Source organism: Pecten maximus, chromosome 3 (genome assembly GCF_902652985.1).
Source record: "Pecten maximus chromosome 3, xPecMax1.1, whole genome shotgun sequence".
NCBI classification, from domain to species: domain Eukaryota; kingdom Metazoa; phylum Mollusca; class Bivalvia; order Pectinida; family Pectinidae; genus Pecten; species Pecten maximus.
Window position 1 is genome coordinate 52,141,772 of NC_047017.1, and position 15,101 is coordinate 52,156,872.

Genomic DNA, 15,101 nt, shown 5'->3' on the forward strand with positions numbered 1-15,101 from the left:
TTCGTGTATGCAAATAAGGTGTACAGGTGACGGCTAGGAATTCTTGACCAATCAAAAGACTGGAAGGTTATATTCCACTAGGGAATATAACATATATATACAGTGTTCCAGCTAGGATTTGAAAAGGGCAGGGCGCTGCCTAAAAAAAGGGCATTTTTGTGCGTGACATTTTTTCCAGGCCTATCTATCTTCTACCTTATTTTACAGGACAATTCAAGTACATCCATGCATTACATATGACCTGTTTCATAGAGACAAATAGAAATCTGTTGATTTTTTTTTATTATTTCGTTTGTGTGTAAAAATATCTTCTTTCTTCTCTTTATTCTTCAAATATTGTTTTAAATTTTGATGGTAAAAAAACCTAGAGCAGGGACATATATAGATACGTCCCTGCCTAGAGTAATTCAAAAATAAAATATTAGCATTATTTCAATTTAAGGGTGTATTGAGAGAATCCATATACGATAATTACGTCCAATCAAAAAGTTACTATCAGATTATAGTCAACAGAGCGATATTTTCAACCAGAAGTTGGTCTGTCCATATACCTATACCAACTAATTAATATAGGTCTCTGGTCTGTCCGTTGTGATTGTAAGACGACTAATTGTAAGTGAAGATATTATGGAGCAAAGGAGAAAATCTGGTCAAGCATATACGAGAAAAAATGATTAAGTAAAAGAAATTCTATTATTTAATATCTGAATAAACTTCGTCCAAATAACTACGATGTATCTTGTAAGCGGCAGTAAATTTTTACTTTCACTTTAGACTCTTTAGAAATAACGGTAAACTAAAATCAGGAAATGATAGCAAGTTAACATTTTCTTGAATTAATTATAAGAAATGGTAAACGAATTAGGGCCGGTCATGATTCGCAAGTTTCTGATCAAACATTTGTTCCGTTGCTCTCGTAAACAAACGGTCCCCGCGTGTTGTAGAAATGTAATCACTTGGCTATCACATGACCCGCAGTTAATGCAGTCGGCATTTCAGATACGAAAATAACACAATATAAACTAAACTTTTGCAACCATTATTCACATGAGCAGATATTTTTATATGCCCGTAATTTATTTATGAAAAATAAACATTTTGTATAGAAATCCGTCAATCCAACAAGGAATTTGCGACATCTGCATTTACAACGAACCATTTCCGGCGTCCCGCCAAACTTCATCAAATAAAATCAACCGAAAGCTAATTCTGATCACTGGAAAATCACTGGAAAGTGATCTCATGATCATTTACCTAAAAGTTGCTTGGTTAAAACCAGAAGGATTTCGTGTTGTCATGTGAAGAAAATTTCAAAGATATGCTGAGATCAATCGCCAATGCACACGTGCTCATGGGATAACTTTACGACAAACATGCGGCTCTTTTCGGTCTTGTCAAAAGTTGTTTACATAAGTAAAACAACATTTCCATCCATTATCATTACTTTGTCCCTCTTCAAAAAGCCTTCGTGATTATGTTTAATTGGATTACCAACCGATCCTATCGACTCGTCACGGTTAAATGAATCTATTAAAACACCAGCTCGATCCCCAGCTGACCGATCTCTGCCTCGGGCAGCGTCCATCAGTACCGTGGATAAGGGTCTTAACACAGGTAAGGGGACTAGTGTTACAGGTGGCCAATTAGTGACTGACTGTATATTGCATGGCTTCAGCAAATCGGATCTAGAGTATACGAGGCAAAATGAGCATCAATGACACTTAGAAAAAGGGCAGTACTACAGGAAAAGGGGCGGGGCGCATTTCTAACTTTGAATTAGGGGCAGGGCGCCGCGCCCTGCTAACCCGACCTAGCTGGAACACTGATATATATCCAACAGTTGGCACATTTATACAATGGCTTGAGAGTGAAATAACACGGGGTATTGTGGTAGAAATAATTATCTGAAATATACTGTCACACAATTGGAACCAGGAGTTAAGGTCATAAACTGATCTATTACACACTTTATTCACTGCATGATGGTCAGTGTTGGTTTGTAAATGCTTTCCTGTAATACTTTATCTACAATGTTCCACACAGTTACACAAATCTCATAGCATTGGTTTACTTATCAATGTTACCTGGTTGTTTGTAGGAGTCTGTTCCCTATACAGGGATTCGTCAGCTCATCACCTTAGATACCACACAGGACAAGTCTAAGATCAGGAATGCGTCGTACCTAGGTGCGATCCAGGAGTTGGCGGACGGCGGCGACCATAGTCAGTATGACATCCGGGCTGGTATACAGAAGGTGCTGCAGGTGTTTATCACCAATGCTGCTAATATCTTCCTGTTACAGACAGACGAGGAAAACATGCTCACCGAACAGGTAAGATAAACGAGGAAAACATGCTCACTGAACAGGTAAGATAAACGAGGAAAACATGCTCACAGAACAGGTAAGATAAACGAGGAAAACATGCTCACTGAACAGGTAAGACAGATGAGGAAAACATGCTCACTGAACAGGTAAGACAGACGAGGAAAACATGCTTACAGAACAGGTAAGACAGACGAGGAAAACATGCTCACTGAACAGGTAAGATAAACGAGGAAAACATGCTCACAGAACAGGTAAGATAAACGAGGAAAACATGCTCACTGAACAGGTAAGATAAACGAGGAAAACATGCTCACTGAACAGGTAAGACAGACGAGGAAAACATGCTCACTGAACAGGTAAGACAGACGAAGAAATCATGCTCACAGAACAGGTAAGATAAACGAGGAAAACATGCTCACAGAACAGGTAAGACAGACAAGGAAAACATGCTCACTGAACAGGTAAGACAGACGAGGAAATCATGCTCACAGAACAGGTAAGATAAACGAGGAAAACATGCTCACTGAACAGGTAAGACAGACGAGGAAATCATGCTCACAGAACAGGTAAGACAAACAAGGAAAACATGCTCACTGAACAGGTAAGACAGACGAGGAAATCATGCTCACAGAACAGGTAAGACAGACGAGGAAAACATGCTCACAGAACAGGTAAGATAAATGAGGAAATCATGCTCACTGAACAGGTAAGACAGACGAGGAACTCATGCTCACTGAACAGGTAAGACAGACGAGGAAAACATGCTCACTGAACAGGTAAGACACGAGGAAAACATGTTCACTGAACAGGTAAGACAGACGAGGAAAGCATGCTCACTGAACAGGTAAGACAGACGAGGAAAACATGCTCACTGAACAGGTAAGATAAACGAGGAAAACATGCTCACTGAACAGGTAAGACAGACGAGGAAAACATGCTCACTGAACAGGTAAGACAAACCACAGTTTTACCAAGTCATAGATTAAATCTACATTGGACATACAAATTTCAATTGACACCTTCAATACCTTAAAAGTATTTATGGTAAAATTATAGAGTGAAATTTTAATTGGTAACTCCTTTATCACCAAGTCAATTTACTAACAAAAGTTGATGAACTTGACAGGTGTTCTACATATTTAATGCTAAATCGGTTTCTTTCAAACTTGATATGAAAAGGGTAATTGTGTGGGGAGAGCATCCAAGTATTCATTTTATATTGTTTTTTTTCCCAGGTTGATCTTTGTAAGAGGGTATTAAACATCTACAGATTTTTGGTTATGAATATCAAAATGGAACAAAAGACTTGGTAAGTTGACTTCTAGTTTAGACATATCACAGGATGTCAATGTTGTGTATGTTAGATTTTGAAAGTTGTCGGATAAAAAATGTGGGAAAATGATTTAAAATTAAAAAATTAAATTGAATATGCTTCTTGTTTCACATGCACACTCAAATTTTCACACATCATCACATTCTAACAGGCTAGCACACTGATAAATAGGTACACCTACAATATATCAATAGAAAATAAACACAAACGCAATTAGCAAGTTCCTAATATAGTCTGATGGGTTTCAGTGCTAAAAACAAATATAAAGATTAACATTAAAATATCAGTTGTAAGCGTAAACCCTTTATTATTCACCTTTGATACAGTCATTACTACCAATAGGTATACGTCAGCTTGCCTGTTTTATACAGGAAATATTAAGATGTATGTTTTTGTTGTCAGGGAGAAGATGCTACAGGTTTTATTATGTGTTACATCTGGTGTATTACATCAAATACCCATCGACCAGAAATGGAAATTCCTTGGTGGGCGGTTGGCACAGATAGTGTTTCAGGTAAAATATTTCTTTTTTATCCTCAGGCTGGTACCTTACCCAGAAGAGCTTGTCTGTTCTGTTGTTAGTACATGCAGTATTAATTAAATTGTGTCTTATGTAGGTATTATTGTTAGGTAAAGTCTAGCCTTGCCTTTGGCAACCTTTGGTTTGACCCCAAGTTAATGCCTTGACACTTAACTTCCACCTCATACCCAGTATTTTGGAAAGTTTCTACACTAACAGTTCTGCATTTATCTGAATATATATAAATCCATTTTTAGCTCACCTGGTCCGAAGGACCAAGGTGAGCTTATGCCATACCGTTGCGTCCGTCGTCCGTCGTCCGTCCGTCTGTCGTCCGTCGTCCGTCGTCCGTCCGTCCGTCAACAATTGACTTCTTCTTCATAATCACACATCAGAATTTGACCAAATTTGGTCAGAAGCATCCCTATGGGTAGGGGACTCAAAATTGTACAAATGATGGGGCTGACCCCCTGGGGGCCTCTGGGGCGGGGCCAAAAGGGATCATTTTTGTGCTATTGATATAAACGACTTCTTCTCTGAAACCAAGCAATGGCTATCACTCATATTTGCCTGGTAGCATCACTATGGGGTGGGGATTCAAAATTGTACAAATGATGGGGCTGACCCCCCAGGGGCCTGAGGGGTGGGGCCAAATGTGGTCAATCTGGCTATATTGATATAAACGACTTCTTCTCTCAAACCAAGCAATGGCTATCGCTCATATTTGCCTGGTAGCATCATTATGGGGTGGGGATTCAAAATTGTACAAATGATGGGGCTGACCCCCCGGGGGCCTGAGGGGTGGGGCTGAATGTGGTCAATTTTGCTATATTGATATAAATGACTTCTTCTCTGAAACCGAGCAATGCCTGTCACTCATATTTGTCTGGTAGCATCACTATGTGGTGGGCATTCAAAATTGTACAAATAATTGGGCTGACCCCCCCGGGGGGCTGAGGGGCGGGGCCAAATGTGGTCAATTGGGCTATATTGATATAAACGACTTCTTCTCTGAAACCGAGCAATGGATATCGCTCATATTTGCCTGGTAGCACCTACTTGAGGTAGAAATTCAAAATTGTACAAATGGTGGGGCTGACCCCCCGGGGGGCTGAGGGACGGGGCCAAACAGGGTCAATTTGGCTAAATTGATATAAACAACTTCTCCTCTTAAACTAAGCAATGGATATCTCTCATATTTGCCTGGTAGCACCTACTTGAGGTAGGAATTCAAAATTGTACAAATGGTGGGGCTGACCCCCTGGGGGTCTTAGGGGCATGGCCAAAAAGGGCCCGTTTGGCTTGATTGATATAAACGACTTCTCCTCTGAAACCATGCAATGGATATTGCTCATATTTGCCTGGTAGCACCCCCTTGGGGTAAGGATTCAAAATTGTACAAATGACGGGGCTGACCACCTTGGGGCTGAGGGGCAGGGCCAAAAGGGGCCAGTTTGGCTAAATTGTTATAAACAACTTCTCCTCTGAAACTAAGCAATGAATATCTCTCATAATTGACTGGTAGCATCCCCTTGGGGTAGGGATTCAAAATTGTACAAATGATGGGGCTGACCCCCCTGGGGGCTGAGGGGCGGGCCAGAAGGTGTCAATTTGCCTAAATTGATATAAACAACTTCTTCTCTGAAACTAAGCAATGGATATCGCTCATATTCGCCTGGTAGCATCCCCTTGGGGTAGAGATTCAAAATTGTACAATTGGTGGGGCTGACCCCCTGGGGGGCTGAGGGGCGGGCCAAAAGGGATCAATTTGGCTAAATTGATATTTTTAAAATTACAATAAAACCAATGTTCATGTACGTCCATATAAAATGCTTATGATATATTGACATAGCAATACCAGTGACAAATATACTTAAGCATAGTTCTCTTGTTTCATATCTCATGAAACCAGGTGAGCGATACAGGCCCTCTGGGCCTCTTGTTAGTTTAAGGATTGTAGATTGAATTTAAAGTTTTTTATTTATTTATCATAAGAAAACGTAATGTATAATTCCTGTTAGAAAGTATTCTGACTTACTAGGTTTAACTGTGATGGATGGTGATGGTATTATGTATAGGTATCAAGTGTGACCCATACTAATGCCTACCTCACCTAGATCAATGTTGGTTTTGCCTCATCACTTGCTGAAGGTAACCAAGTGATGGCCGAGGGACCACACAATTTACAATGATACAGATCATCTCTCAAATACATACTGATGACTGGTAAGACCGGTCTGAGGTATAATTACTAACGACCGGTCTGAGGTGTAATTACTAACGACCGGTCTGTGGTGTAATTACTAACAACCGGTATGAGGTATAATTACTAACGACCGGTCTGAGGTGTAATTACTAACGACCGGTCTGAGGTGTAATTACTAACGACCGGTCTGAGGTGTAATTACTAACGACCGGTCTGAGGTGTAATTACTAACGACCGGTCTGAGGTGTAATTACTAACGACCGGTCTGAGGTGTAATTACTAACGACCGGTCTGAGGTGTAATTACTAACGACCGGTCTGAGGTGTAATTACTAACGACCGGTCTGAGGTGTAATTACTAACGACCGGTCTGAGGTGTAATTACTAACGACCAGTCTGAGGTGTAATTACTAACGACCGGTCTGAGGTGTGTAATTACTAACAACCGGTCTGAGGTGTAATTACTAACGACCGGTCTAAGGTGTAATTACTAACAACCGGTCTGAGGTGTAATTACTAATGACCGGTCTGAGGTGTAATTACTAACGACCGGTCTAAGGTGTAATTACTAACGACCGGTCTAAGGTGTAATTACTAACGACCGGTCCGAGGTGTAATTACTAACAACCGGTCTAAGGTGTAATTACTAACGACCGGTCTAAGGTGTAATTACTAACAACCGGTCTAAGGTGTAATTACTAACAACCGGTCTGAGGTGTAATTACTAACGACCGGTCTGAGGTGTAATTACTAACTATCGGTCTGAGGTGTAATTACTAACGACCGGTCTGAGGTGTAATTACTAACTACCGGTCTGAGGTGTAATTACTAACGACCGGTCTGAGGTGTAATTACTAACTACCGGTCTGAGGTGTGATTACTAACTACCGGTCTGAGGTGTAATTACTAACGACTGGTCTGAGGTGTAATTACTAACTACCGGTCTGAGGTGTAATTGACCGTCACATCTACGTATACTGATGCCTGGTTTGAGTCTTCTGTATGCCGTCATATTAGTTGTTTATGTACAACACCATTTTTGTTATAGACATTAATCGTAACATGGATCAAGGCGAATCTCAATGTATTTATATCGACGGAGCTGTGGGATGAGTTTCTTCAGGTGTTGTCCTCACTGACTTCGTGGCCGGAGCTAATCCAGGAGTGGGCGGTCAGTATAATAACTAGCTTTATGAAAGATATAATTATACATGCCCATTGCACTCCCCAGGATAAAGATCAGAGATAGGGCTGTTTACAGTCCATAGTTTACAACATGTCAGTATAAAACTGCTCACTTATTTAAAAATTAAAAAATGTATGAATTTTGAATTTCACATAAATATTCTTTTAAACATAATTTTGATTAGCATCTAATGTTCCTTGAAATAAGAACCAAATCATCTCTGTGATGCAAGGATTTTGTCCTAAATGATTGATAACCCTATATTAATGAACGATAACCCTATATTGATGAATGATAACCCTATATTAATGAACGGTAACCCTATATTAATGAACGATAACCCTGTATTAATGAATGATAACCCTATATTAATGAACGATAACCCTGTATTAAGGAGTGATAACTCTGTATTTTAAGACTTGGTGGTAAAGTAGGTAGAATAGTAACATCATCTGTATTTACCTGTAGAAAACAATGGAGATCCTGACGCGAGTATTGGCACGTCAGGTGTACAACCTTGACCTTTATGACTTGCCTCTACAGAGGCTTAGTGAGCAGAAAGCCAAGAGGAAGAGGGGCCGAAGTCAAGGTAGGGACTGTGCAGATGTATTGAAATAGAACAGTCATGGTGTAGTGTAGGACAGGGATACTGTGGAAATAGTACAGTCATGGTGTAGTGTAGGACAGGGATACTGTGGAAATCTGGGTGTGGTTAGGGGAGATAACTGTTGTTCACTTTTCTCATGGATACACTTTAAGTGTTCACTTGGTGAATATTCAGAAGTATTCTGCAAGTCTTAGATATTCAATATCCTCAACCCGCTACCTGCAGAAATATACCACAAAGTAGTGAAACCTTCCTAAAGTTCGGGAAATACATATTACTTGACATATCTTTTGTTGGTGTACTGTTAGAGATGTGCTGTTTTATTAAAAAAAAATGCCAATTTATAATCAGTAATTGTGTGACATTATAGTGTGATATTATAGTATAAAATCCCAACCTTACAGATATCACCAAAACAAAGAACACAGATAAAAGTTTCTCAAAGAGTTGGAGTAAGAATGAGCCACAGGGAGCTAGTGTGGAGAAGTCATCTTCTGTTACTCTCGGTGGATTTGAACGTGGCAAATACAAGAGTGATGGTAAGTGTTAGCGATTCCTGAGGATCACATCACAATTCATCATAATCGATTGAAATGGACTTTTGTATTCATAAATAAACTGCTGACATCGCATAATTTACAGGTCATTTGAATGTATAAAAACTGCCTTAATATAATAAAATCGACTTTTCTTTCTTGGTTGATACTTTATTAAGGTGTATGTACGAACATGGTGTACAAGTATACATACTGTACTGGCCAGTCCTGTTCCGGGCAAAAGCCCGGGACAGAGTATAGATGTTATTCCTCTGACTCCCAGGTAGCCTGACACAGTTAACAGGTATAGGGTGTTCCTTATATAGATATGAACAGGCCAGTTGTTTACAATTGTTGACCTTTAAACTATTACATAAAACTAGAACATGATCTCATAGGAAATAGCTGGCCAACGGATTATAGGTACATAGGAAGGTCAACAGGTAATTACACATGTAAACCAATCAATACACTTTGGCCAGGTAAACACATGGGTCACACCCAAGGGTCAGGCAGATAATATGTTAATCAATTTCACTTATTACACTACTATATTCACATTAAGATCTACAAACTCTAAAACAATAGAAAAAGATATTTACATTTTATCCTCCAGGAGCAGGCGGAGGAAGGCCACGCCCTGACTTGAACAAACAGAGGTCTCTGAGTGGGGAACCGTCTCCCTCTCATTCCCGCACCCCCTCTAATGCCTCTGACACCGTGCTTTATACTCGCAGCAGTAGTGATGGTAACCTTGCTGAAGCCAGTGAACTAGTGGAGCGACTCAAAGGTACAAAGGAGGCAAAATTAACATGTTTAATGCTGATCATTAAAAACTTAAAAAGTTATTTTATGGGATTTTTTGGTGCTGATGAAAGCTTGTACTAAACTGAATTTACTGAGTAATATTTCACTTTTCATTTGTGATATTGTTTCACCACCATTATTTGTTATTGATGGAAGTGCTAATCTCAATCAGCAACACACATTTGTGAATGGAGAACTGTATAACATGAAAGAAAATACATTTAACTGAATTGTCCTACTATGACAATTTATGAATTAAGCTTATTACCAACTTTAGAATAGTTTTTAGGTCACCTGAGACGAAGTCTCAAGTGACCTATTCTAATCGCCTTTTGTCCGTCGTCGTCCGTCGTCCGTCGTCCGTCGTGCGTCGTGCGTCCGTAAACTTTTTACATTTTCGACTTCTTCTCCAAAACCACTTAACAAAATTCAATGAAATTTGGCAGAAAGTTTCTATGGCTGAAGGTCAACCAAAATTGTGAATTATATGGTCCCCACCCCCCAGGGGCCTGAGGGGTGGGGCCAAAAAGGGTCAAATTGACTAAAACTTCAAAAATCTTCTTCTCTACTCTCAGATATGGTGGAGTCAAACACTCTTTATAGATGAAAGGGTCTTGTGGTGCTTTACCAAAATTGTGAATTGCATGACCCTGGGGTCTCACGTTTGCCCCTGGGGAGGGGGTAAACTTTACTATAGTTTATATAGGGAAATCACATTTTTGACTATTATTTGTTGGATTTGTATTGGAATTCATTCTAACTTGTATCAAATTATCAGCATGGGATTACAGTTTGATGTTATGTACATGTTGGCCCTTATTGACCCCCAGGGGCTGGTGGGCGGGGCCAAAAAGGGTCAAATTGACTAAAACTTCAAAAATCTTCTTCTCTACTCTCAGATGTGGTAGAATCAAATACTCTTCATAGATGGAAGGGTCTTAAGGTGCTTTACCAAAATTGTGAATTTCATGACCCTGGGGTCTCACGTTTGCCCCTGGGGAGGGGGTAAACTTTACTATAGTTCATATAGGGAAATCACATTTTTGACTATTATTTGTTGGATTTGTATTGGAATTCATTCTAACTTGTATCAAATTATCAGCATGGGATTACAGTTTGATGTTATGTACATGTTGGCCCTAATTGACCCCCAGGGGCTGGTGGGCGGGGCCAAAAAGGGTCAAATTGACTAAAACTTCAAAAATCTTCTTCTCTACTCTCAGATGTGGTAGAATCAAATACTCTTCATAGATGGAAGGGTCTTAAGGTGCTTTACCAAAATTGTGAATTTCATGACCCTGGGGTCTCACGTTTGCCCCTGGGGAGGGGGTAAACTTTACTATAGTTCATATAGGGAAATCACATTTTTGACTATTATTTGTTGGATTTGTATTGGAATTCATTCTAACTTGGTTCAAGTTATCAGCATGGGATTACAGTTTGATGTTATGTTCATGTTGGCCCTGGTTGACCCCCAGGGGCTGGTGGGCGGGGCCAAAAAGGGTCAAATTGACTGAAATTTCCAAAATCTTCTTATCAACTATATGTTAGAATCAAATACTCTTCATAGACTGACCCCATTAGGACTGATGGATGGGGCCAAAAAGGGTCAATTGAGTTGGCCGAAATATTTCAAATCTCAGGTGACCGTTAAGGCCCTTTGGGCCTCTTGTTATCTACAATTTAGTTTGCATAAAGTGAGCTCTTAGCAGCAGATTAATTTTGTCGAAGCTTGAAATTCACTGTTGTTTTATGATTTGTCAAAATTAATGTAAAGATGCTTTCATTGAGCTTAATTGCAAATTCTTTGCAATTTGTTCTAATTGTGAATGTGGAATATGACATTTATTTGAAAGCATTCTTGAAAAGTTTTGATCTATTTTACCCGAGATTGTATGCCTACTCAGTATCCCTCAGTATTGACTTCCATACAGCCAAACCTAGAACAGACAGGTGTTGGTTTCAGATTTGAAGATTTCTGTGTGAGAGTACTGCTGTTTCTGTTCGAGTTGCTTGCTAATAAGCTTCCAAACTGTCCTAACCTGCCTTGTTTTGATAGTTTAGTTCTTGAGTTGATTACTATTGTGAAACATTAACCGAATGTCAATTTCAAAATCATCTACAATTTAAGGATATCCTCTGTAAAAAATGTAGAAGTTTTATGCCACTGTGTTGAAATTTTACATCATATGGAAACATATTTGATTATATCAGTGTAAAAATGTCTGTCAAATGATGTCTAACACACCTAAATTAATTTGTCAGAAAGCTCTAAGATTTCGTGGATGATTTTGAAACTGGACTAAACATATAGGTTGTAATGAGAGTTGTACTAGTTGTACTAGTTGTTGGTATGTTGTATTTGAAGTGATGGCTTAGCTTCTGTGTACATTTGCGTATGCATATTTCCAATTCTATTGTTGGCAGTGACAACTAAAGATAGGTAATTCTTCATGAAGAACAAACCAAAATCAAAATAAATCAAAATGAAAAAAAAAACAATGTGAATTACGACGTTAAGATATTTTGTTTAGTTCAGCTTGCTTTGCATAAATTAACACTACAATGTTATATATCAAAGGCACAAAAAGAAAATTTGTGTAATTTAAAAAAAAAAAAATCACTGTCAGTATTTTATAAAAACCTAGGTGAAGGGCTTGGCTTGTTCTCAGTTATTAGAAGAAATATAATCCATTTTTCCTTCATAATAACATTTACTGATGGAAAAGGATATTTGTTATTCATTTCATTTGGTTTTCCAAAAGATATTGCCCTGGAGAGGTGTCCTGATTTGTGATTTTCTAGAGATTTTGTCCAGAAATAAGTGAATAATCCTGATATCCTATTATGTTAACTCCGATGATGGAGTTGAACGTTGTTAGACTGGACATTTAGATCTAAAAATTAAAAAAAAAAGAAAAAGTAAAAAAAACAGATGGTCAGGAGTACATTGAAATAAATCCTTGTGTACACACAGAACGCATACACCGATATGTGTATTATAATAACTGTCACACAGAACACATACACCGATATGTGTATTATAATAACTGTCACACAGAACACATACACCGATATGTGTATTATAATAACTGTCACACAGAACACATACACCGATATGTGTATTATAATAACTGTCACACAGAACACATACACCGATATGTGTATTATAATAACTGTCACACAGAACACATACACCGATATGTGACAGATGAAAAAATAATTATACACAAACATACAGTGTACCCTCGACTTATCGCTACCTTAATCTACAGCTACCCTTGCATACCACGACCTTAACCTCTGAACGGATTTCCCTCCTATATAAATCCCTCTTTAAGTTCACCACTCTCGCATACTGCCATCCGCCACGTTGTTTACGTTCCGAATCGCTTTATATTTCCCACGATGATATCACTATTTTGTTTTGTTTTGGTGATTTAGGAACTCTTTAGTGTTCTATTTATAAACATAGGACATTTCCAGTTTTTACTTGCAAATTGTACAAGTGACATAGCTTTACGCTTGGATGATTTTCTATCGCTGAGGTAGATGGATATTCGGATGTTTTTATTATAATGTCACATCCACCGACACTTATGGTTTTGGTTTTGAATAAAAGCAGGACTGATTTCTACTCACTTTGTGTTCCTATTGTGTATGATTTGAATGTTGGGCTTCGTCAGTCTAGGTGGAAAATGCCACTACCGAATACTTTCACATGAAGTTTGACAGATAATAATGGATGACATGCGGCAAAAGTAGATCAATGCCTATTCTCAGAAATCAAATTCGTGAAATCTTTAACTTATACAAAAATGTATAGCCTATAGAATAATTGACTAATAAATCTACATTATGTTCATGTATATTATAAATCGTGTAATGTTATTACGGCGAAATTATCTCGTGTAGATAAATAAACCTAAAACACTAAATTAAGGAAATCATTTATATATTATAATAAATACAAAACACGTAAATACAATACTCAGGTTGTATTTAACGAAACATTGGTAATACAATCTCTTTCATGGTTGTAGTTGTCATAATTCGATACTATCGCAACCCTCGTTATATCGCCATAACTGGTGTGGACGAATGTGGCGATATAACAAGGGTAGACTGTACATTATTTATACATATACATACATATAGTTTTTAGGAGCATTAGCATGTATTGTGACGAGATTGTATTTAAACATTGTGATAGAATGTTGTCAATATTCGTCCAGTGTATAGAAAGGTGAATCATGTATCTAGAAAATCATTGTTGTACTTGTGTCCCTATACATGCAGTCCCAATTGATCCATTTGGCAAATATTGCAGTATACGTGTTTAGTTTAAAAAAAAAACGTTCTCTCTTCTGGAAAAATTCTGATACAATATCTGTTATATTTGAAAATATGTTGTGTTTACCCAGGTAAAATAGATAACAAATGTCTTGCTATATCCAAAAAGATCGATTGTACTCGAGTTACTCATTGATCAATCTGATTTTTGGAAGCATTTATGTTAAGTGTATACAGTCTATAAAAGGAATTTTTAATAACCTTTTTTGCCACAGTAACAAACCAAATTGATTTCACATAATCTCTGACTGAATTGATTACACCCTCTAGGATGGGTGAATTAATGTTATCCTCTTACTACAATTCGGTCACGGTCAGTCCTGCGTATATTTGTGCCAATGATGAGTAAAATCAGCCTGTTAGGGAAGCATCGTGGTTATTGTACTCATACCCTAACTTGAGTTTTGTTTTACATAACAGGTTTTGATATTGATAGTGTTGCTAACAAGAAAAGCCTGGATGGCTACCCAGCATGTAACATAACCATATCGGTATCTGCCTATAAGATATCTGATAGTGTAGGTAGGTACCGGTCTCTGCACAGTCTTCTCTTCATTCTGGGCTGGCTAACTTTTTGGTGACATATATATATATTTATGTTTCCCTATCAATACTTTGGTTTGCTTTATAGCGGCAGTAAGCTTCAACATCGTAGATGCTAATTCCTTCTTTACTACTAGTACGTATATTCTGTTTGTTGTTTGTCTGTTGACAGTTTTGCATGACTAACCTACCCTGATAAGTGTTGAAGTGGTGTGTTGACAATGCTGCTGTTTATCCAAATGTGTGTTGTGTTTTGATAATTTTATCTGTTCTGAGAATACCTTTAACTTAGCTTGCTCCACATAACCCACGAACTCAATGACATTGTTCCTACAATAATATAATGTGTCATGGAAGAATGATTTGAAGTGAAAACCTGTGGAAGTGACATTGTTCCTAAAATAATATAATGTTACAATGTGTCATGGAAGAATAATTTGAAGTGAAAACCTGTGGAATACTCATATGGGATTGGGTATTAGCATTTCAAGCTGCACATCACTCTGTCGGTGATGTAGAAGTCAGGATACTCCTTACTACTGTGGTTACTCAACCGTGACTGTTCATTCTTAAGTTCATCCATACAAAAATGTTCTTCCTTAATTAGTTGTCAAACTTGTTTGGCACTTGTAGGTGCTAGCTTTTATCTCACTGACTTCAGTTGATGTTCTATGAGAAATATATG

At 38.2% G+C, this 15,101-nt stretch overlaps 1 protein-coding gene across 8 annotated transcripts in view; it reads left to right on the forward strand.

The window, feature by feature from the left end:
* The window catches only part of LOC117324527 (ral GTPase-activating protein subunit alpha-1-like), a 100,662-nt gene that overhangs the window by 19,571 nt on the left and 65,990 nt on the right, over positions 1–15,101 (forward strand). For 7 of the 8 annotated variants that reach the window (XR_004532007.1, XR_004532006.1, XR_004532008.1 and 4 more), the window contains 8 exons: positions 2,099–2,332; positions 3,562–3,635; positions 4,062–4,173; positions 7,433–7,555; positions 8,039–8,159; positions 8,582–8,716; positions 9,330–9,503; positions 14,294–14,395. Coding sequence is in view for 5 of the 8 variants with exons in the window: in XM_033880435.1 (XP_033736326.1) it covers positions 2,099–2,332; positions 3,562–3,635; positions 4,062–4,173; positions 7,433–7,555; positions 8,039–8,159; positions 8,582–8,716; positions 9,330–9,503; positions 14,294–14,395 (1,075 nt within the window). In the remaining 3 variants the exon portion in view is untranslated. The remainder of the gene's footprint in view (positions 1–2,098; positions 2,333–3,561; positions 3,636–4,061; positions 4,174–7,432; positions 7,556–8,038; positions 8,160–8,581; positions 8,717–9,329; positions 9,504–14,293; positions 14,396–15,101) is intronic. The other variant, XM_033880437.1, reaches the window with a different exon arrangement.